Source organism: Coptis chinensis, chromosome 4 (assembly GCF_015680905.1).
Source record: "Coptis chinensis isolate HL-2020 chromosome 4, ASM1568090v1, whole genome shotgun sequence".
In the NCBI taxonomy this organism is placed as follows: domain Eukaryota; kingdom Viridiplantae; phylum Streptophyta; class Magnoliopsida; order Ranunculales; family Ranunculaceae; genus Coptis; species Coptis chinensis.
Window position 1 is genome coordinate 52975661 of NC_141459.1, and position 24728 is coordinate 53000388.

The following is a 24728-nucleotide window of genomic DNA, read 5'->3' on the forward strand; positions in this document are numbered from 1 at the left end:
ACTTTATTCTCACAGCCTCTAAAGTTGTTTAGCGTAGTGTATATGTATATATAAAGGTAAAAGTTCATGTAGTCCTACAAAACATTTGTTATCCACTTATTCCAATTAGATAAGCTTATAAAACAATAATTTGACGTATATTTTCCTCTAACAAGTCGCATCAAATGGAACTCTTTCACGGCTATGTGTCACCTTTTGGCAAAAGGAAAAGGACATCTTGGTTGAGGGGTCCAAGAGGCCACCACAAAAGTCTTATTTAGATGAATATAGTAAGATAGAGTTACAGATACTGTAACATCATTGAGTTGTGACCTTTAGCCTCTAAACTAATAATCAACTTAATAATAGACCATGCTCATCAATATGTTAATACAACAAATCTTATTAGGAGACTCTTATGAATAAGAAATGGCCAAATATACTTCCTTTTTAAGTGGGAAAAAGTGGGAGGTCTGATACTTGCTCTACTAATAAGTTCTACATCTAGCTTTACTTACTTTCTCGTGGGTGTTATAAATAAAGGAAGCAAATTAGTCATACACAGTTACATCTAGCCTCCCTCTATTTTGGTGCATTGAATTAGTGGGCCTATATTGTTGATATACACGATATAACATAACAAGATGTTAGTCATGCTCAACATATTAGAAATGGTATAGTTATTACCAACCATGGTCTTGCAGAGAACAGTAGTTTCATTGAATTGAATTTAAGAAGTTCAATAGTGTTACTTAATTTTTTTCTTCTGTATCTGTTTTCCGCACGAGTTATTGGGTACATTTGACCAAAACAAGAGTTTGGTGTATGTCACTATCCCAAATTAATACCGAGGCAACTGAGTCTCAACTCTAACACAAAAATCAAGTTATTAAAGTGGTAAATTGGACAATGATGTGTGAATGCACATGGGTAGTTAGGTACAGTATAACTGTCAAAAGAGCAATGATATTGGTAGCCGACGACACAGTGGTAAAAACAAAATGCAGTATGGAATGATTGTTTGACTAATCAGCAATAAACAAATACTGATGAGAGAATAATAAGTTGATCTTTTCTGCATAAGTATGAACATTTATTAATTAACAAAACAAAAATCTAGTGAATGGATAAGTTGTCAGTCTGTCACGGACATTCAGATTGACTTTCTGGTAAAGAAGACAAAACTCCCTCCATCACTTTTTCCATTTTGTCCAACTATTTAATCTAAAATACTTTAAAGATTACGCCTCTTATCTACAGTGGGGCAATAGTATTTTATTATTTTTTTAATGTATCTCTTGGTTACTTGGTCATTTGTTATTTGCCCATCTATTTTTTTATATTTACCTAATTTATCCCAGTTGTTAGGCATAAAAGAGAGAAAGATATGGTTGGATGAAGAGAGGAAAAAAAAAACGTGCATAGCACGTACACCATTCTAGTATATATAATAATAACCCCCTTGTGAAACCAGTATCTGTATTTATCCCTGTATTCCCCTCTCTGCTTGTGTTTTGTTTCATAATAATTGTAACTGTAGCTTTTTATTGTTTAACTGTATTCATTTATGTTGTTCATGTATCAGGCTTGTCTTTGTTGAGTGTCTTAAAAATAAAGTATATTTGTTGAGATTCCCTCTGCTTATTTTAGGGTTTAGGGTTTTCAATTGTTCTCAATTTAGGGTTTTGGGGGTTTGAGTCTTGACTTGTTAGTTTGTTTGAAAATGGCTTATCGTCGTGAGTCACACTTTAATAACTTATCTGTTGTTAGTGGTGCGTCTGAAGAGCAGAAATCAATGAATGGGATCAGTAATAATAGGAAGGAAAGTGTGAATTCAGATGGGTATATTGGTAAATTGGAGGTTTATGTAGACCGAGCTAGAGATATTCAAAACATTTGCATATACCATAAGCAAGATGTTTATGCTAAGCTGTGCTTGACTAGTGATCCTGAAACTAGTGTTTCAACCAAGATCATTAATGGTGGGGGCCAGAATCCAGTTTTTGATGATAATGTAAGGCTTAATGTTCCAACTGTGGATTGTTCACTCAAATGTGAGGTGTGGATGTTGAGTAGGGTGAAGAATTATCTTGAAGATCAGTTATTGGGGTTTGCATTGGTTCCTTTATCTGATCTCTTTGTTGAGAATGGAAAGTTAGCACAAGAGTTCTCGCTTTCGACAAACGATCTTTTTCATTCTCCTTCGGGGTTTGTCCAATTGTCGATTTCCTACTATGGAGCTCAACCAGAGGTCATGGCTATTCCTACTCCTCGTGCGTCTTTGAATGCAAACGCTGTTATGCAGGATTCTGAGATAATGGATTCAGTTCCGAACGATTATGAAAAGATTGAGTTCCCTGATCCAAATGTTGTCAATGAAAACCATTTGATGGTTTCTCAGTATTATGGCTTGGACTCTCAGAACTCGGAGAGTTTGCTCAGTTCAGATAGTGATGATCATTATAATTCAGGTGCAGGGGTGCATGTTGTCGAAAGCTTTTCTGAGGGTAGTCTCAACTCTACTGAAGTTACAAAGTGTGATACTCCAGCAAGTAGTGTGTCCACTACTGGGTCTCCTTCAAGGTCCATTCCTGTTGGCTCTCAATCCTTTTATGATATTCCAGGTGCTTCCAAGTCTTCAAACGAGGAGCTAGTTTCACCACTGAAAGAGAGTGCAGAATCTCCAAAGGATGAGAGTGATTCCTCTAATGGGATTCCAAGTAAGAACTCTGCAAACTCTATACTTGGTGCGAGTGTGGTGCCAGAGAAGACAGTGGTGCAACAGGAGATAGTAGACATGTACATGAAGAGCATGCAGCAATTTACGGAATCATTGGCAAAGATGAAACTTCCAATGGATATCGAAAATGGGACCACCGATTCTGGAAGTTCCAATGGAAGCTCTGAGCAGAAACTGCAGACACCAAAATCGACTGGTTCAAGAGTGTTTTATGGAAGTAGAGCTTTCTTCTGAACTACAGCGTTTACTGGTTCAGAAGATACACAGGTGACTCTAGATTCTAGAATCAACACTAATAGTAGTTCTACTTGTATGCTTTATAGTGTTAAGTAATTGAGTGTTTCCTTTTGTATGTTGGATTATTATAAATAATGAAGAATCGTGACTTGTGTGTTACAATCTTTGTTCTATTAAAACTTCAGCTACTATGAGTTGTATCAGAATGTCATCTTCATATGTTCTGTTCTAGAGTGTTTACTTGTTTCTGCCTTGGCCATTCACTAATATGGACGTAAACATCAGATTCTTATACTCTCTAATATCAAGTACATGATTTTGGTCATCTACTAACAAGACTGAGCACCTCAATTGTATTAAGATAATCTGTGACTCATGTATAATATTTGAAGTTTCAAGATACGATAAATGGTTTAGAGAGGACAGAGCATTTTTTATTTTTTTAATGTTTACATGGATCTTGTATACAAACAATTACTGTTTCTTGGATGGTTAATCATAATTTGCTCATTACATATACTATGGCTCAGCAGAAATGTTCAGTGTACTCTTACAAGTGGATGGGTAGTTCAGAAATAAAAGTAATAACTCTTGAGCTGCACTTTGCATTAACACAATCACCTCAAATAAAAAACGTAGTGCTGGTCCAAATCAAAGTATATTTGGAGGTTGACATCTCAAGCTCTTAAAATGCATTTTGTTGATTGTGTGTGCGTGTGTGAAAACAGAGGACAGGATGAGTTCCCATCACAATCTAATGAAACACATTACACTTCTGTTGAAGTTTCTCGGGTGATACTAATTGTGTCAACTCTACTCTGGATAAAAAAGTTCCCCATTACAATTTAATGTAACACATCACACTTCTGTTGAAGTTTCTCGGGGTGATACTGCTGCTGTCAACTCTACTCTGGATAAAAAGTGCAAGTACCAAACCACTTTCATACAGGTACTTCCGTTATTTCATTTGCTCTTATTTGTATATGCCTTCTACAAATCCATGCAATATGGCCACTATCCCTGTACCTCACTCTCCGCAGTCCAAATTTCTCAGTGATATCTTTTCCAGTTGAACACCTTCGGTCCTTCAAAAAGTCGACAAGCCATTGTTGAGACACTCTCAGGTCTTGCTGTATATTCCTCGTGTTCTCTCCACCGAAGGATGTATGTGTACTTCTCTGTCTACTTCCTTCCACTCTTCCTATTGCTGCAGCCCCCACAGCCCCAACTGCGACTGCCCCTGCTGCCCCGTACATAAGAGAAGGGTCAACAAGATGAGCAACTTCTCTGCTCAAATCGGGTATCATCTCTCCCATACCTGCTGCGACATGGGCACCTATTTTTAAAGCAAAGGTCAACAGTTTCATGAACTTCTTCATGTAGGGAACTAAACACTTAACAGCTGTGTTATCTATTTGCATCATTTCACATCCTATCTGATCTTCAACAACATGCATTTCTTGCCGAAATTCACATAACATGTGAAGCCGGAGTGCCGTCATGCCAGTGATGATGTTGGTCACCAATCTCCTCGAATAGTTCTCTGTCTGGACAAAATAGAACATGTTTGGTACTTTTCTTTCTTCAATTTGAACATTGAAGTTCACCAGGTAGTTCACTTTATAGTGCAGTTCAGTTAACAGTCGGTGTTCATAATATCTCAACCCTTGGATCTCCATCTTCAAGTCTCTTATTTCCTGTTCGATTATTTTTAGCCTCTGTAGAACTGCTTCCACACCCTTTGCTATTCCATCAAATGTTGGCTCAACTGCACTGTCAGCTTCATCTTGGACCTGTGTGAGTTGGTCTGGCCCATCTGGGCTGTTTTCGAGTGGGACAGCCAGTTCCACAGCAAGGTGGTAGAGGTCATTATAACGTCGATGCAGTACTTCCCTAAAGTCATCATCTGAGAGGAGGTCTCTCGCAAAATCGAAGCCAGACTGTAAAATGGGTCTGCCTCCATCAGATACTGGACCCCATGTGTGCTGATAGTCGTACATGCTATCTGCAGGGACTGAAAGGACTGATTGCTTCAATTGTTGCAAAGGCACAAATTGGGTTTTCCTGTATCTTGGGGCTGTCAAGTTCTTGACGCATTCTGGACGAAGAATACTTTCTCTTAACGTGACTCCGTGGCATAAGTTCTGTATTGTTGGGATTATGAGCTGCTGGAATAGTCTAAGAATTTCAGTCAGGTTCTTTGTAGAGCATGCAAGGACATCAATGTAGTGTCCCAACTGTCCTCCAAGCTCCACCCTGATATAAATTCCATTGATAGTTATCGTAATGAGGTATTTCTCAAGACCGTAAGTTGCAACGTGCTGGTTCTTTGACCCAAAGATCTTGTTGTGGAGGTGCACCTGAATGAGTAAAGAAATGAGATTGGCAGGCCTATAGTAGTGGAATTTTATGTGCATTGGCGTATCGTATTTTTAAATCTTTTGACTAGGTATGCAAACCTTACTGGTGTGACAGAATGCTGGCATCAGGGAAAGATATATGATGATTTATTGATGATATTTCAGCGTTGAACTAACAGGATTCCTAAAGAAAAGTAGAGTCTCAACTCTCAGGAATTATCTGCCTTAGCCCTTTTTTCTGACCCATTGATGTAGCTGGTGGATATGTGCGAGCAAAGAGCGAAGGATGTGAATGTTAACAGGTATCCTATGTGATTTCAGATTTCTTTGGAGTTCATGTGTTCATATAACATGTATAAGTTGCTACTTAACTGAAATGCAGTCCAATGTACATTATAGATGATGTCTGAACAATAAGGAATTAATGTTGTTGCATAGTAGTGAATGGAAACAGAGAAAGTTGGAAATAGTGTGAACTTTAAGATTAAACAGAAAACTGAAGAAGTATAAATATATGTCAATAAAATCCTGTTTTCTCCCAGAAATATTACATTATATATGTCAATAAGATCCTGTTTTTTCCCAGAAATATTACACTTTCATTTCCACGTTCTTATTCTTTTATTCTGTGGACTCATGTGTTATGTATTCTGTACTTGTTTGTTCATGCATGAGTTTGAAGCCCTATGAGTCTCTTTCAAGAGGTTAGGGATTTATTCCAGTGGTCTTGCCCATTTAGCAATGTCTGATCAGATTCCTTATCTTAGAAGTGCAGTTGAGAGCATGAAAGACTGTACTCTTTTTGGTTTTCATTGTTTCATGTGTAGGAGTGTGAAAAAAAAAATGCGACTGTAAATAATTAAAAACAGACATATTCTGTAACAAATAAGTACCTGTAACTTGGGAAAGAAACCTGGCGTGAGAAACATATGACTTGAATCGTCACACTCAAGATGTCGCCCTGAATACACACAATCTGTCATGCTTATTTGCCATCTTTGAGACCTTCCTCGTCCTTCTTGAGAAGTGAAGGGATCAGCAGCAAGGAATTTGGATCCCCGAGGTTTTGTTCATAGCATAATTCGAGTTTTAACATCATTCTCACGAGATCACTGACCTGTAGATTATCAAAGATCTTTGAACCCATACCAGGAATCTGACTCTGTAGATTGCCTGTAAGAATCTTCTCCAAGTCTGTCTTGCTCATGAATCCATTCTTCTCCATTGTACTGTACCTTCGTATATCTAAGCTTACCAGTGGTCCCAGAACATCCCTGCAGAACCACTCACAATCCAAAATTAGAAAACCTAGATCTTGAAAATAGATTACCTCACCTATGTGATGAAGAGAGTTTGCAATGGCCCGTCTTCTCAATTCCACCTTCTCCAGATTATCATGCCTTGATCGGATTCTTAAGGCTGTAATCTTGACCTGGCACAACTTCGCAGAAATCCTTCCACCTCATTGCTGGCTTACTGTGGTTCTCTGACCTCCAGTCTGCTAGAAATTGTATCAGTTCATTACAGAGCTCATAAACGTGAGGCACTCTTTGAAGAATCGTCTTGCTGGACTTTCTGACGTGGTGAGTTAGTTTGCTTACTGACCCAGATGATCTTGCATCAACTGTGAATACAGTTGAATAGAACTCAACAAACCCTTGGAATCTCTCTCTGAGACTCCGAATTAGACGAATGGTAATCTGGAAACTATCCGATGATTGTGTGATTTTGTCAAAATGGGTGAGCACTACTGTTACACTTGGTAGCATAGCTTGTGGACCTGCTCGTTTTGAATTTGAGACAATAAATCTGAGCCAATACAAGAGGTCTTCTTCTATCTCGGCCGGATTTTTCTGTTCTCTATTCTGAGGCTTCCTAAACAAGCTGGATATAATTAGGAAGCAGGATGCACTCCCATGACCTGGAAACATGAGATCATGGAGGGTATAGAATTCATGTTGACCTGCAAGATCCCAGATTGAGATCTTTGTGTCGTCATCTTTGAATGTTTTAATCTTGATTCCTACTGTTCTCACAGCTTGCTCAACTGGGTGTACTAGTGTTCTGACTTGGTCCAAGTAGGGAAGCTTTGGAGAGAAGTTCTGCCATATGGAATTACATAGCGTGCTTTTACCTGCAAATTACCTCCAATTAATGGATTGGTAGAGGAAATTTATATTTTCTCTCATTGTTCCAAACAGATTAGATATATAAATGATACTAAAGTATATCATCTAATCCAACGTTGCGCTTAGACTTCTACATTGTGTACATTATTACCTGCAAATTCTTGTCCAAGATAAGAATACTCTACAGCTTTTGGGCATCGCCAGTGGCATGTCCTTTAGCAAATCCATTTCTGGTTCTATCCTTCCATTCTGGCCTAGCTTCTGATAGATCCCTTCAGTCTTCCCAGAACTCTGCAATGGTGTTCTGGTGAGATCAATGTCTTCAATATAAGGATTAATCTGCAGTGTTTCCATTATTGTCTTCACCATTAAATCTCCTTGGACCCCTTTGCAACCTTGCAGGGACAAGTATCTCAAAGTGGCATTGTTTTCCAAGCTTCTGAAGATTCTGATAAAATCTTCTTGTCCCAAACTCTTGTCATCATAAATTCCCAAGCGTACTAGACTTTGGTTGGTTATCAGCATCTGCAAGATGGCCACAAGCCCATCTCTTCCTACTTTCGTTCTTCCTCCACCGAATGTCACTGACTTCAAAGTTGTATTTGCCTGATTTTGCAATGCTGAAAACCTGCTGAGTGGACAGAGTAAATGTTCAACACCTATTCCACTGAACCAATTCTCGTTTAGGTATAAGCTCTCTAGATACTTATTCTTGAATAACCCAGCTGCGACGTATATGACTCCCTTGTCTTTGAGGCAAGTCGTGGATAGGTTTACCTCTCTGAGGCTTTGATTCTGTTCTAAAACCCATCTGAATTCCTTTGCCCACTTGGACTTCAATCTGATTCCTGTCATATCTAGAGATCTGACAGTCGTATTCCACCCCAATGCACAGGCGACCCTGCAGCAACCCGAAAGATCTAGTTTGTAAATGCGTAGTGCACTGTTACCTGGTTCAAATTCCACCACTTTGGAGCTTTTTTCTCCATTCCCTCCACTCCAAACATGAATTTCCATGGTCCGGTTCCTTGCAAGTACTGTGGAGATGAGAGGGCCTGCTGTGATCGAGTTTGAATCAAGAACTATTAACATCTTCAAAGTGGAGTTTACTTCAATCATTTTTGAGAGTTCCTCTGCCCCTCTCGAACCAATTGAGTCCTCCCATATCTGCAACTCTTCCAAACTCTCGTTTATCTTTAGAGCGGAAGCAAGGAGCCCAGCTCCAAAAGACCCAATACGTGATTCAGAAAACATCATCTCTTTGATTCCATCATGTTTTTTCAGCATTTCTGAAAGCTCTGATAAAGCTTCCGAACTAAACCTGTTTCTCTGGAACACGACTTGCTTGACATTCATATTCTTCTCAAGCAGGGTGCAAAGATTGTGTAGTTGCTGCAAGTCCCATGAAACCTTTTGAAACTCCAAATTTTTTAAAGTTGTTCGAGCATTCTTTGCTTCTCCAATTGCTATTAGAAGCTGTGAAAAGAACTGGAGGCTGTCTTTGTCTGTGGAAATGTTTATGTTTAAAGAATTCTCTGTCTCTGTATAGCAGCAGGAAGTGGGTTGAGAAAGATAGAAGCTGATGCTGTGCAGGTTTACACTTTCTGACTTGATTGCTTGAAGACCCCATTGGAGTTCCATGAGCTTCTGGTTATTAACTGCCATTAGTTGGTTAACACTGCAAGAGTTGGAAAGGTTACTGAGTTTCTAACTAACAGTGGAAGCTTATTTCATATTGTGGAATCAAGGTGGTATAGCAACACTGGAATTTTCTACGAATGCCCTTTGGTCTAATTATTGTGTATATTTCTGATGGCAAATTGTACCCATAGGCCATAACACAGTGACAACATGTCCTTTATGTACACAGAGATGCTTTGTTTGTTCTTCTGAAACTTCATGTGTACGCCTTTCTTAAAGTTTCTTTCTGTAAGTTATTCTTCTAGTACTGTTGAAAATATAAGATACATATAAAAGGTCGGTTGAAATTACAGGGAGGCGTTTCTTCATCAGTGAAGTGTTCCTTCTTCTGTCTATATTGTATTAACCATTTGGACTTGGGATTCTTGGTAGATTTTCACTTTGTAGGATTTTGGTGTGTTGGTCATACTCATGCAGTCAAGCTGTGGATGACTTGGTGAAAAAGTGGGAAAGGAGCTGTGTCTTCTTGGACTTTTGGGCTGTTACAAATTATTCTCCTATTTTACTTTTCCCATTGGAAGGATTAGAGAATCCAATAAAGCTAAAAATTAGTGTGGGAGACAAAATGACCTTGTTTTAAGGAAAGTAATCTATGCAAAGATGTCTTCACCCTCATGGTCTCATGTCGTCCTTATTATGCCACAGCTGTAGTCATATTGCCGAAATGAGTCCGTCACCTTCTTTGCGTTAAAAACTGGCCGTTTGCCAATTTGCATTTTGTGGAGCAACGTTTCACGATGCATTGGTTATTTATTCATGTACCAAAAGGTAGAAATTTAAAAGGTGAAATGAACTTGCATTTTCAAAGTACATGGATCAAATGATATGTTGCAATTTCGAAGTACATGGGGGCAAACATTCAAATGGTTATTATATATATGGTTTTATAGATACCCCTTTTTGAAAACAAAATTAGACTTGCCTCTCCAAATTCAAAGAAATTAGATTTGCCCCCTCCCCTCCCAAAACTCACACACCGTCTCAGTCAACGCATTTTAACCGTTATCTCGTGGTGAAATGTCTCAACTACTCTTTAGCTATTTTTAGGTATTTTGGTTTTATAGATCTGCATTCCTATTTGAAAACAAAATTAGATTTGTCCCTCCAAATTCAGAGAAATTAGACTTGCCCTCCAAACTCACACACCGTCTCAGTCAACGCATTTTGACCATTATCTCGTAGTGAAATGTCACAAATGTTTTTAATCTCATTGTGAAGCCACGAGATTAGGGTAGTTGGGACATGTGATGATTTTTCCTAATCTAGAAATACAAATATTTTGTTGATAATAAAAAAACAATGAAAATCCTACGTATCCTGGCTGTGAGTATTCTACACTTTAAACTTAACACTTAGGTATTTTGTCACTTGAGCTTCTTCACAATAAAAGTATTCTTATATAAATATCCTGGCTGTGAGTATCCTACACTATAGGATACTTAAAGTGTGTTTTTGTACTTTCTACCCACACTAAGACCATATCCAAGCGATAAAAAGATATTGTCACGTGTCACATATTCATTTGCTAAAATATGTATACACAGGACATTTCACCACGAGATAATGGTCAAAATGCGTTGACTGAGGTAGTGTGTGAGTTTAGAGGGGACAAGTCTAATTTCTCTGAATTTGGAGAGAAAGTCTAATTTTGTTTTAAAATAGGGTGCGATATATAAAACCCTTATATGTAAATGCAAGTAGGCTTGGTGAATAAAAAGAGATTCATTAAGTACTGGCAAACATGTCTAAAAGTTCATCACGTTACTTCCTAATGACCGTTGGCCCTCTCTCAATATATACTTTATTGGAGCATCGTAACTAAGTACTTGGCTCGCTAGTAAGTAGTAAACAGGACTGTTAACTATTCGAATCATCCGGTCTTTGATGAGAATCAATTTCATGAGTTTCTGTATCTGCTACTTGAGTAAGTCGAGCTAAACTTCAGTAACCCAAGTTTGGGCCATTCTAGCTGCATTTTCTTCTGTTATTATTTTGCGTAATGAACTTATAAGGATTAATGAGTTCATCCTTTTCTCACAACTTGTAACATATGATATTGCATACTGTTTTTGCTGAGAAATTTTAACTAGAAAGATTTGGAAGTAGAACCACGAGGCTTATTATATTTCTTTGAACTGAATAACTATCAAAGGAAAGAAACTATGCCTGCTTGACAAATGCACAGGCTTCAATTAATCGGATTGCACGAACATGTAAATCCAAGCATAAACCCTACCTAAAATCGGATTTTACATTTGCCAGACTCAAACGCCACATCAAAGTTTTGGTAAGACCACACAAAGGCCCAACCAACACGACACCTACTTGGTACTTGGTCTTGGGCTCCAATAGTACGTGCTGGATTAAATTCGTGTACCTACATCCTGATTCAACCGTTCGAACAGGCCAGCCCATAGTAGGTCCATGGGTACCCTATATTCCAGACACGTCTACGAGTACTTCGCTAGTTCGTTACTGCACTTGTACCTTTGAATGTGATGTTCTCAAGAATTATAAATCAAGTTGTACACTATTCTTTTTTATGGTTTGGCAAGCCTGTTTTATTAAATGGGATCGAACCAGCCAGCATAAATAAGTTGTACTTACTATTCAACATTAATTTACAAAATAAATTAAAACTTATGAATCGAGCTGATTTGAGTCACTGTCCAGACGTGCTATATCAAGTATTCAAGTGGACCTCAAAGATTGCCAACAGCTAGCTTAATTGTGCAAACACTAGATCCCATGTGATCATGGCATCAGGCCATGTTTATAGCAAACTACCTAAAAAAAACATGTGACCAAAACCCCCATAAATACATTTATAACGAAAGTCCTCAAAATCTCAAATGGTTCGAATTAGGCAAACTTTATTCTATTTTCCAATTCGGACTTAAAGTCTTAAACTAAAAAGAAATCATCATTACTTCCAAAGAAGAAAGTATCTGGCATTTTCCCATCACTCTCAGCACTTCGACATCAATCCTGACAACTCACCATAGCAACAAAAAGTTCGCAGCACGTTCTAGTGTGCACGTATTCAAGTAATTCAACAGACGATGTGTGAAATAAACAAGTGTCCTAATGTCTTGTTAATTGTAAGTAAAACAAGAGTACTTTGAATTAATAGACCTCGAGTCCTTGATTAAACTTGTTTGGGATCTTTCACAGTATACCATTTATGATGTTGGACTAGTGCTTGGGGATTTCACATATCTAGATTTAGTGCCACCAAAAACAGGTCAGACACAATAGAGGCATAGAACCCAGAAAAGTGCAGTGCAAAAATGCAGATGATGGTATCTTTAAGTCTTTTACACAAGCCCCTCAACCAGTAAGATAGGGTACTAACGGAATACAGTTGAATAACGACTTCCATGTGAAATTTTTATAGGAGGACATTTGCTTGGTGCAAAAAGGCTGGATTTAGGATTGAGTATTGGTGGTAGTGTGCTACTTATGGCCCCTTAAAAGTTAAAAGTAGGAAGAGACATTTACTCCCTTTTCCAGAGCCCATACTTGCCTTATTCGTAGTTGCTCGAATATAGGGTGTGTCTGAATCCAATATGAATGTACTTTTCCTGTGATTTATTTCAAAAAAATTAAGCAATGGGGAAGGCGATGTCCTTGTGCAATCTCACAGACCTTAAAAGTTGAATTTCGAATACTTAGAGATTGAGAGTATTAGTCTGGGATTGTAACAGTTCTAAAATAGTTTAAGAGTAGAAACCTTAGCCCAAGTGATCTAGAATGTGCACCCTTATGCTAAATACATCTTTGGCTCACAACGAGGTGAGAGCTTTAAAAGAAATTGGATGTCATAGAAGTACTGGATAAATGGGTAAACCTAGAGAAAGGTAATACGTTCACCTTAACCCCATCATCGCATAGCTAGTAATTCGCCGAATTATTCACGAATTATTTGCGAATTATAAGGTTTGGCGAATAAAACGAATAATTCGGCGAATTTTTGAATGATACGGTTTAATTCGCGAATTGGTTGGGTCGGGCTTATAATTGCCGAATTATTCACAAATTATAAGGTTTAGCGAATAAAATGACATTTGTATTATTTTTTCATGAATAAAATTGTAAAAATAAAAATAAAAACGTTATATACTTATATATCAAAATTTTAAATGTAAAATATATAGCCGAATTTTAAAAAAATATATTCGTATTATATCCGTTTAAAACACGTATATCGTATTTTTACCGTTAGCGTTTTATTGGACCGAATATTTAAAAATATTATTGTTGAAAATTTCGAATCTTAGACGAATAATTGACGTACCGAACTTTTGCCGTCCACGAATTTACTAGCTCGATCATCGTAATGAATCCCCATCGACTTTTAGGCCGGGTTGAAGACCTGCTGGCTTTAATGTACAATTACCTCACAACGAGGAGTACTAGAAGGGTCTAGTTTTATACTAAAACAAGGTTCATAAAAGTCATAAATAAATAGATTTCACAATCAAAGGAGGAGTGGGATGACCCATCCTCCACAACTGATGTGAAGGAGACAATGGGACCACCACTGAATATTATTCCAGTTCTGGTACGTAAGACAACCAAATGGCAGTGATAAGAAAGTTCTAACCGAACCTATCTGTTATAGAAGTTTGGATAAGAGGTCTATATGAGACCACAAACTGTAGTTGCTATGAGACACGTGTGCAATAAGCAAGGAATGATGCAGCATAGAAATGATCCATTATCGTCATTATTAATCTGTAAGATGATTGAATGATGATCATGGGATAAAAAATGATCAAAATCTCTTATGATGACCCAATGAGGCAATGACAGACTGACCACACGTACAGCCCTGTTCTCTGATTTTAAGAATTTCCCTGGTTGGACCCACTGAATGGAGGGTCCCCAGTCACTGCAAATGCACTGAAACTGTGAGTGCTGCTATTCCTCCTAGAAACGGACTTGCATGAGTTGCATCTCAACAACACAAGCCTTCTTTCTAAGAAGTTGGCCTTGAAATCAAATATCCCTGACTTGTTTAAAACTACTAGCAATCAATTTACTTGGTGTCCGTCTCTTTCACAAAAATCACAAACCTAAAAAGGTTGGGACGAGTACCAAAGAAAGACAATGAAAGCCAACAACCATTATCCATAAAACAATTTCAATACATTATACATGTTTCGTAGAAATATATAAAAAGAAAATACTTTCTCATAGAAAATGAATCAGAATATATAGTATCTTATTCTCGGGGAACCACAGGTGAGTATCCCTCAAAAGTTTCACACTAGTAAATCAAACAATCTCTGATACAATCTGATTTAAACAAAGCCCAAAAGACGAAAAACATACCCGACAAGACCTGGCAACTTTGCCAGAAAACGGTACAGCAAAAAAATTTTAAAAAAAAAATTAAGCTGTCTTCATGTATCGCAGCTTCGCAGTAGATGTACGATACATTAATGGGAAACCTCTTTCTGAATATATCCCGCAATCTGATTTTACAACTCAATCAAACCCCAAGAAACAAAATCCTAAAAAAAAAAACTTGACGATCAAACCTTACACAAAATCCCTTGTAATTGCTTTCTCATAATCCTCCAAAACAAGCACTCCGGTTAGCTCTAGTTCATAAATTTTCTATATATTGACGAGGGAGATGTATGAAATTCACAGTCATTCACCTGATTCACCGGAATTTGTTGACCTACAATATCCGTCTGAAATCCAAACAATGATCCTCCTAGGCAGCAATTCCTGAAACAAGTGACGACCAAGAATGAGAGCCATGAGCTAAATAAGATTAACCAATTTCAAGATCAAATTATATTCAAGCACTAAGAAAGACATCAACAGTTAAATACTCAACTCCTGTTTCCCATTTCCGTGTACACTGTCTTAAAATCGCAATCACGAAGTCACTCAAATCTAAGAATATTCTGAAACAAAACAAAGTATGACGTTCATGACCAAGTTCTGTTGTATCGAAGAGCACGCCTAAATTGTTTACTACATAAACTTCACAGCATGTATGGTACACCACTCTTTATTTCTTTTCTTTTTCTGAAGGCACAAAATATAAGCACTACTAAAGTTCAAAATCTCGATATAAGTCAAAACGCCGAGCCATGAAAACTTCACATATATATTATAAAGGAAAAAATGGTGCCAACAAACATTCAACGGATAAACTATCGACAAGCAATAGTCAATCAGTCTCTAATGAGCCAGCAGATATAGCGAACTTTCACAACAAGTCTAATCTATTTTTAAGATATAGTGCATTAATTCTTAAATGTGCGTACAATAATGAGAGTCAGAAAGTCTTAATCATTCTCATCATTGTTCTTTTTAAAGTAAATTTTACTCAACTAGAACATTTTTGGGTTCTCTGAATCATGTTCCTAGGTTTTACAATTTACAGCCCTTACCAATTCAGACTCTGAAAAGGAACATATCAGTAAAACCTAGCGTCCTGGTGAGGTTCGTCTAGGGCATCTATAAAACAAAGGGAAATCCTTAAGTAAATAAGAAAAGTAAATGTTCCTCAAGTTGGATGCTTCATTGCAAAAGCAAAGAGAAAAATTGAACATGAAAGCTAACTTAGGCAGAAACATGAGTAAGATTTACTAATTTATAAAAATTAGAAATACTTTCATAGTAAATTCCATTTAGGAATGAGGTCTGGTTAAACTCCTTATTTCATTATGTTATGATTTAAATAATGGTGTGGAATTCAAAAACTAAATGTCAAAAGAATATGCATTCTGCACACATAATAGGTGGTACAAATTTGCCCCACTCAGTATGACAAAGATATTGCAAACGACATCTTGGTTAGTTATTCCTAAAGTTTGGAGCATCCAACTTAACACCCAATTGCCAATGAGTGGAGGGGCCCAGGAACTTAAATGTCATAATGCAAGGCTAACTCCCATTGGGGGGACTGTACATCTCAACACGCCCCCTCACATGTATCGTGACATTGAGCCTAACATGCAGATTGATTTTATCAGGTGACGTGGTCTTTCGGCCAGATAGAATAGCCTGCTCCAATATCATCTTAAGTTTCCGGCATCCTACTCGAAACCAATTGGCAATGAGTGGAGCCACACCAAGAACATGCTACTTATATATTATAATGCAAGGCTTAAAACTCCCACTGTGGGACTATAAGACTCACCAGTTATGTTGGATAAAATGTCTTTTGTCTGATCTGTTGTCATAAAAGAACTACTTAAATAATCTGAGATTCCATAAGAGTTTGGCAGCAAGTTATAAATTGCAAAATTCAAATGAAGTTTTTCGCCTCAACAACGCCATTGTTTAGTAGGTAATTACATGATAAGTACCCCCTCAAATTACTGATCAACTAATACTTTGCGTCCAACATGCCATTGTTTAGCAGGAAGTACATGATAAGTGCCCCCTAAAAACACTAAACAAACTAATTTTTTCAGTACAACAAGCAGAACTTAGACCAGACATCAATGATGGATTCAAGTAGGAATGTCTTTAAGCACATGATTCTAAGTTTGGTTTATCCTTGCCCCCAAAACAACTAGAGCAGATCATCAATCTATTAGAAATTCGAAAGTGTCATTACAAACTGGTTTCCTAGCATTTAAAAGGTAAAACATGGCAATGATTAATAAAACCTTCATGGAGTAAAAGAAGATTCTTACCTCTACTTGATTGTCTATTTGTAACACTATAACCACCAACATAACCCGCAGAATTTTTAGATGTAACATCAGAAGCTGAATTTCCAAGACCGTAACCATATAAACCAGATCCGTCCAGCTCAGAAGTTGCAGAACGCCAAGTAGGGTCCCCATAAACTGAACCAACGCCATATAATTCTCCATAGGCCCCATCAAAACCTCCATTTGATGCAGAAAGAGACGGTGTAGGGCCAGCAGCATTTCCACTGTTTCTACTGTACCCTCCCCCTCCCAACCCATAACTGTTGTCCCCACTTCCAAAATTGAGATTCCCGCTCGTATAGCCAGTACCATTCCCTCCACTTAGAGCAGAAATAGATGGAGAAAGTCCCCAATTCGCACCACTATTGCCAAAGGCACTTCCGATGCTCCCACTTCCAGAGCCCATGTATGCACTAGTGCTTGCAGGATTTGAGGAATAATTAAGCCCTGCAGTACTCCATACATTACGGGAAGCTGAGCTCAAAACAGAACCAGACCCTCCATTGCCACCATTGTAGCCAATAGGACTACCATATCTATTCGGACTTCCACTGTAATAAGGGTTTAATCCCCTTCCAAAAGCAAGGCTAGTATTGAAGTTTGTGTTGCCCCCATAACTTGGACTCAGACCTGGCTCGAAATTCATGCTCATTCCATAAGCAGGAGGACCAAAAGGAGGAAATCCACTTCGACTACCAGAACCTGGACTAAATCTCCCATCCATCCTTACTCCGTAGTTTCCTATCGAGTTCGGATTGTACCCCTGAGTGTATCCATTTAGAAAGCTATTAACCCTACTCAGACCATAATTATATCCACCCAGCGGGCTCCTGCTAGGCCCTGGGGATAACTCTTTAGGGACAGCTCTTTTGACTTCAACCATTTTACCATTCAGTTCATGAAAAGTTTTGAATAGAACTTTTTCTACTGCATCCTCTGAATCGTAAGTAATGAATCCAAAGCCTCTTGGCCTTTGAGTATTATGGTCATACATTACCACTACATCTGTAATTGTCCCAAACTGATCAAAGTATTTCTTAAAGTCACTCTCTGTTACGGTGGATGCTAAACCTCCTACAAATATCTTTTTTGTGCGGGCAGGACCTGGTGATCCATGGATGCTACTACTGTTTCTATTGAGAATGTGTTGATCATCCCTAGGAACGGCCTTCTTCGCCTCAACCTGAAAATCCAAAGCCCAATGTGTAATGAAATCAGATTTTGATTACAGTGATATTGCAAAGTAAAAAAAAAAAAAGCAATTCTGAATGAAAAGTTAACTACTCACTGTTCTACCATCTATCTGATGTTTCTCCATAACTACCCTCTCTGCAACAACTGGGTCTGCAAAAACAACAAACCCAAAACCACGAGCACGACCCGTAGTCCGATCCTTCATAATCACAGCCTCCACAACATCTCCATAACTCTGAAAATATTCCTTCAAACGATCTTCATTCGTGTCCCATGAAATCCCACCAATGAAGAGCTTACCAAGGTCCGATTCCATTGTTCTAAAATTCAGACCCAGATCCATTTAATCAACATAGAATTCAATAAAAACAAATTAACAAATGAATCCACAATATCAAAAGTGCAATACTTTAATACAATCTATATAGATCCATACATACCTTATCTAAAAGACTCACAAAACCAATCAAACACACGAAATGGGTATCCTTTTAAATCAATCAAACAACGATCCAGGATTCCTGGAAACACAATAATTAAATTCAAAACCAATCAAAATAAAAATTAAATAAAGATCGTAAGAAAAATAAATCATTACCCACTTCTTGATTATGCGATTTATTTGTTTATTGAGATCTGATTGGAGGTGGAGGCATGAGAAGAAGAAGAGAGGGTGTGTCAAACATTTGGTTTTTTTTTTTTAATTATTGGTTTTTATGGAAAAGGAAATAATAAAGTTATGATTGATGAATTTATATAGGCAAGCTAAATTTGTTTTGCTATTTCGAATCTGAGATTTGTAGGGGAGAGAAATATAAATAGAGAGAAGAGAGAGGAGTTGGTGATCCTCTTTTTTTTTTTTAGTTTTTGTTTCTGTTTAGTGTGTGTGTGTGTTGTGTAAGAAAACATAAAATGTGAAATGAAATGCCAAATTATTCTTATTCTTATTATTATTATTATATATATATATATATATATATGTGTTTTGGATAAATCAAATAAATTTTTAAAAATTTAAATACGAAGATGTGTGATAAACGGAAGGGATTGCTTTGCCTTCTCATATAGTCATATGTGATATTCGTTTCTATGTAACAAGGGATCATGTTTGTATTTCCAGTTCATCAAAACCTCTTTTCATTGTGCAACCAATTAAAGGACAATCAATTTGGTTGGTTTCTTACTCTCACTGGCTACACATGAACTGTAGAACGTCAACTGTAATGGTAAGTTCGGTTGCATAGTACTATTCCAGTGTAACTTATATCCAAACATATGATGCCCAAGTTAGAACTCCTCTATAACAAATAAGACAATCCATCCTAAGAGCCAAGATCAATATGCTAAATAGGCCAAAACCACTCACTATCTAGTACGTCCAATATGTAGGTAGGTTAGAGTGTTAGACCAACTCATGATACAATCTAGTTAGTAGGTAGGCATGTACGTGGTACGTTTTAGCTCAATATGTGCATGTACTCTTAGATCAAAACTTGTAGATAGTAGATCAAATCATAATTCTATCCATTTATGAGGATTTTATGTCATTCATTAAGGGGCTAAAATATATCAAATATGGATTTTAGCCATTGCACACATGAGATTTAATCTCAAAGATTGTTTATTTATGCACATTATGTTTATAATAATGTGAATTTCTCTTTATTTACTTGTTTTTTTTTTTGTATGTTTCAGGTTTTGGAGTTGAATAAATGTGCAAAAGAGGTCAATTATGCATGAAAAATGAACTAAAGAGATTGCTATGAACCCATGAAAAAATGACAAGATTCATGAATGAAAAGCCTGTGTCAAAAAAGTGAAGGAAAACTCAACTCGGGTAGATTTAAAGTTGAAAAGTCAACAAATATTCCAAGGGACCTATCTTTCAGCTCAGCTCGGGACTCGAATTGATGCCCATTTTATATTAAAATGACCGGCTTGAAGAGAGATTCATTGGTATACGGCCCGGTCTCATTGGACTAGTAAAGTAACGAAAAATAACATAACAGTGGAAAAAAAAAACACTTTTGGCCTATTTTGATTTTTATGTATTGGAATCTAGTGTAATATTTTAGCCCATGAACTAAACCACGATGTAATTTCGACCCATAAGACCGTACTTGTTATGTATAAAAATAGTTGTAAAATCAAAACCTAATCTCATTGGATTAGTTAGCCTCTAAACCTCCATTAAAGATAGGGAAAATAACATAACAGGAAAAAAAAAAACACTTTTGGCCTATTTTGATTTTTATGTATTGGAATCTAGTGTAATATTTTAGCCCATGAACGGCCAAAACCGAACCCGAATGTAATTTTCCCAACAACTATATTTTCATTTATTATCTATTTATCTTCAAAGACTTTTTACTTTTGTTCATTTAAGTATAAAAATAGTTGTAAAATCAAAACCTAATCATCCTATCTTGTAAGTTTAGATTATTGTTTTGGGAGAAAATTTAGCCTCTAAAACCTCTTTTAAAAAGGCCGAAGAAATCAACATTTCAAGTTTTTCTTAACAAGTCGGAAAAATTCATCTTTGTATTTGTTTGTTCTAGCTTTTCAAAAAATGTTGTTTTGAATCTTTGATGATTTTTAATGGCTTTATGTTTTATTAACATTAAATCCAATAAAAGAATATGACTTTTGATTAATTAGATGAAAAAAGGTTTTTTCTTGAGATCTTGAGATGAAAAATAAAGCCTAGTGAGGAATCTTTTGTAAGTAGGGTTTCTTATTGTCGAAGAGATCTTTTAATATTGTTTTTATTTTCATATATTTTAATGGTTTTATCCGATAAAGAAAACTTTTGATTAATTAGAAACCCGAGTTTTCTTGGATGGGTAACCGAAAATATAGGGTTAGGGTAGGGTTTGGTCACATGTATCCAACAAAATGCGAAAAATGGGTACCGAAAATAGGGTTTTTGATAACCCGATTCCCATTCAAAACCCGAAAAATCGGGCCGGATAACCGATACCCATTCAAAACCGGATCGGGTACCCGTTTGGACATCCCTAATTAAAGACATTTCAAGTTTTTCTTAATTAAAAATTCATTTTGTATTTATTGTTCTAGTTATGTTTAATTTTAATTATATATTCTTATGACCATCTGCTAATCGATCAATGAAGCCTAGTGAGGAATCTTTTGTTATATGAGAGTTGTTTATTGTGTAGTTTATCACAAGTTTGATTTTTCATGTTTGTTTTACGATAAATAACATTATTAATTGAACTAAAATTTGTTTTGATTAATTATATATAATTAGTTAGAATTCTCCTTCATACTAGTAGTTTTTACTATAGAGACATAGATTAATTACTATGGATTAAGAAAGTTCTCAACCTTTTAATAAAACATTGGGTGATATTATAAAGAAGATAAGTTTATAATGAAAACCTTATTAAAAGCATAAGAATATTCCTAGGTGAATTTAATACTTTATCCAATTTCGTTCTCTACTCATAAAAATCATATTTTGAAGTGTTTAATAGACTAGTCTATTTTAATTCATTAGCAGTATAAATTAGTTTAGTTAAACAACCCACAAAATACTTTTACTCTCTAGTTTTCTCATCATAGATTAGATTAGTTAGATATTACATCATAATGGTATGAGAGAGAGAGGAAGGTATTGATTTAAATACAAAGTTTGTTTGAGTTTTGTTTGTGATTTGCACTAATATTATTCCCTCAAATTTGTGTTTATTAATAAACATAACCAAGTTCCAGCCAACTATATAAAAAAATCAATTTCAACTAGGTAAAAGTTTTTCATGACTCTTCCCTATACAATGAAGGGGAAAAAAAAATATTATGCTATGGACAAAACTCTCAAACTAAAAGATATAGGGCCTTTTTTTACTTAACCCCCAAAATTTGTACCATCTTTTGTGAAAACCCCCCATTTTCGAAATCATTAGTGATTGCCCCCCACTTTGTCAATTTTTTGTGCAACAGACGTCGATATTTTGTATACTGGTAAATATGCCCCTAAGTCAAATTTGTAAACACCCCCCATTTTTGTTGATGGGCAAAGTCACACCCATGGAATAACGAGACCAAGGTTAATTATAGCACTACGGTATAGACAAGTAATAGTGTTGAGTTTATAGAACTGGATAATGGCATGGCGCAAGATCTAGATTTCCTGCTGCACTACGGTAGAGACAAGTTTGTGAATATGGGACGTAAGGAACATGATATGTATCATTGTCCATCGTCCTTGGACTTCATAGATAAATTCCCACCAGTAGTTTGCAACAACCAATATTGTAATACCCTTCATACTAAGGGAAATTTTGGCAGCATTGCCAGCATAAAATATTCAAAGCGCACAAAACCTTGGCGGCTAGTGTGGCAGCTATCTTGGGTTACTAGAAAAATGGGAATGGCTCTGAAGATGATCTTCTTTCTTGCGATACTAGTCTCCTTAAAGATGATCCTTATATACTAAAAATTAGCGATCATTTTTGCAGTGACTCTGGCTTGTAGGCATATGGCAGCAACAATGCAAAGAGCTCCAATAATAGTGTTGAGTTCGTAGCTTTCCCCCAAGCAAACAGTGGTAGTGTAGATTCAAGCGCTGGAATCCCTAATAGTGTGTCATGGATGTGTCTTACATACTAAAAAGACTATTGCGACCAGCTTGGCTTTACCTCTCATAGCAATGCAAATAGCTCTAGTCATGGTGGTGAGTTCAGAGACATCCCGCAAGCAAACAATGGCAGTGTATAAATTTAAGTGTTAGAATCTCTAATAGCTCATCCTGGATGCATCTTACAGACAAAAAAGGCTACCGCAAATAGCTTGGCTTTCCTCTCGTACAGAGGATAATTGGTTGAAGAGATTCTAAAATTGGAATCTGATGTGGAACCTGCACTAGAAACTTCATTTGTTTCCTTCATTGATTTTACACTCAGTTGCTCACATTCTTAGAATTTTGCAAACTTCAGCTTAAGACCTGCTTCTTCTATACATACATGTTTTTACAAGTGGCATCGCTATATATTTTTGTTTATGTGGTTTTTAGTTTAGTTGAATGGGGGGTTTTTACAATTTTGACTTAGGGGCAAATTTGCCAATATACAAAATACCAACGTCTGTTATACAGAAAATTGACAAAGTGGGGGCAATCACTAATGATTTAAAAAATGAGGGGTTTTTCACACAAGAGGGTACAAATTTTGGGGGATTAAGTAAAAAAACTCTAAAGATATAATTAGAATAAAATGATTTTTTTTTTTGCCTACAAGTGCATGCATTAGATAGTTTCTAAATATCTTAAAAAGATAAATATGGTTTTCCCATACTATACTAGATAAAATTGAAGTGGAGATACAATACACTTGGTAGGACCATTTGCATCTTTTATTCCAACAATCTTCTAACAAAAAAAAATTCTCAACAAAAAATGGCACATGAAAGGCTGCAATGTAAATGATTTGAGGCATATGGTTGAACTTCCTCCAACATATGCCACCTTTTCATTCCCCTGAGATAAAAAACATGGTCTGGGTGCCACCCATTTCAAAATATGTAATATAGATCAATATATTTTTTTGATCAGTAAAGTAGAGTTTTATTAATATATATCTAAATAAAAATACAATAGGATGAGATATAAGAAGATAAGGAAAAACATAAAATAAAAATGCATGTCCAATCAACTCATAATGGACTTCGATCTAAACATAGATGCCTCGAAAAACACAAATGCCTCACAAAGACTTTAAAACCGCGACAATGAATAAGTGAACCGAGCTTGGGAATATACAGGGAACAAAAATAAGGGTGACAATAATTGTAGAACCACCTGCAAGTAAAGTTGAAAATCTCAAATCTCTAGAAAAATCTTGTTGTGACAGACACACAATTCGGAAACAAGTGCTCAACAACAAGATCAACCACCAAGGTGTGATCTTTAATCAAGACAAGTGTTCTTCACAATGCCCAAGCAAAAACCCAATATGTCTTTCAACTAGCAAGACATAAACAAGTGAAGAGATGGAATAAAGAACACACACCACAACACAAGGATTTAAGGTGGTTCGACAATATGTATACGTACAACTATACATCCACACGGCGAGGTAGATGATTTCACTAGATGAACAAGAAGATTATAAGAGGAGCTCTCAATCACTCACAAAGAATGAATCACTCAATCACTCACTTTACAAGTACCATCATTAATCTTTCTTTTCTTTTCTCTTGAAGTTATTAGGTCAAAATAAACCTAACTTCTTTTATATAGTTGTTGTAATTTCGGTGTCACCGAAATTCCGAGTCAGTACCCTTTTTCAACAAATCTGATTCCCAACCCTTATATGTTAGGGTTAGTTAGACTCACCCCACCACCACACACACACACACACACACATTTGTAAGATCCAACGGTCATGTTTCTTCATATGAAAAAAAAGCAGTTGGATCTTGCAACTGGGGGAGGTATCACTAATATTTTTGAAAATGAGGGGGTAGCACTAATTGCAACTAGTGGGGTAATTCTAACTAACCCTATATATTAACGAGACATTTCATTGAAGGGTCTCTCTGTTCGGTTCTACCTCTCAAATAGTCTATTAAAGGATGTTGCATGGGAACAACAATGGAACATATTCTACTTCTCATCTTGACTACTTTTTGCTTATTTTGAAAAGAAAAAGAAAAAGAAGGGTTTTATGAACGGTAC

At 36.6% G+C, this 24728-nt stretch overlaps 3 protein-coding genes and 1 long non-coding RNA gene across 15 annotated transcripts; 2 read left to right on the forward strand and 2 right to left on the reverse strand.

The window, feature by feature from the left end:
* Window positions 1-1436: 1436 nt before the first annotated feature.
* LOC147503945 (uncharacterized) lies at window positions 1437-3118 on the forward strand. The gene has a single exon (XM_086557089.1). The coding sequence runs from the start codon at window positions 1703-1705 to the stop codon at window positions 2951-2953; it is 1251 nt and encodes a 416-aa protein (XP_086413215.1). The 5' UTR covers window positions 1437-1702; the 3' UTR covers window positions 2954-3118.
* LOC147503946 (protein TORNADO 1-like) lies at window positions 1491-13526 on the reverse strand. The gene is given in 7 exon segments (XM_086557088.1): window positions 1491-5316; window positions 6210-6337; window positions 6340-6757; window positions 6759-7450; window positions 7597-7618; window positions 7620-9123; window positions 13444-13526. Coding segments are annotated over 7 exon segments (4221 nt in total). The 5' UTR covers window positions 13482-13526; the 3' UTR covers window positions 1491-3897.
* Window positions 5284-5783, forward strand: LOC147503947 (uncharacterized). Of its 2 annotated transcripts, none has more exons than XR_015192878.1 (2): window positions 5284-5405; window positions 5496-5783. It is a non-coding gene; the product is annotated as an uncharacterized LOC147503947 (long non-coding RNA). The 2 variants fall into 2 exon arrangements; XR_015192877.1 differs by having other exon boundaries at window positions 5298-5405; window positions 5482-5783.
* A 798-nt stretch (window positions 13527-14324) lies between the features above and the next one.
* Window positions 14325-18969, reverse strand: LOC147503948 (heterogeneous nuclear ribonucleoprotein 1-like). 11 transcript variants are annotated; one of them, XR_015192881.1, is made up of 8 exons: window positions 18630-18817; window positions 18472-18552; window positions 18126-18351; window positions 16817-18020; window positions 15563-15629; window positions 15001-15070; window positions 14816-14888; window positions 14591-14665 (listed from the first exon to the last, which is right to left on the reverse strand). XR_015192881.1 is itself a non-coding variant. In XM_086557090.1 (6 exons), exons 3-5 carry the CDS (start codon window positions 18345-18347, stop codon window positions 15589-15591), a joined length of 1467 nt encoding a protein of 488 aa, XP_086413216.1. In that variant the 5' UTR covers window positions 18348-18351; window positions 18472-18552; window positions 18630-18906; the 3' UTR covers window positions 14325-14888; window positions 15563-15588. The 11 variants fall into 11 exon arrangements, 5 of the variants coding, with proteins under 5 accessions (XP_086413216.1, XP_086413217.1, XP_086413219.1 ...); XR_015192879.1 differs by having other exon boundaries at window positions 14325-14888; window positions 18634-18812; XR_015192880.1 differs by lacking the exon at window positions 15001-15070.
* Between the last annotated feature and the right edge of the window lie 5759 nt (window positions 18970-24728).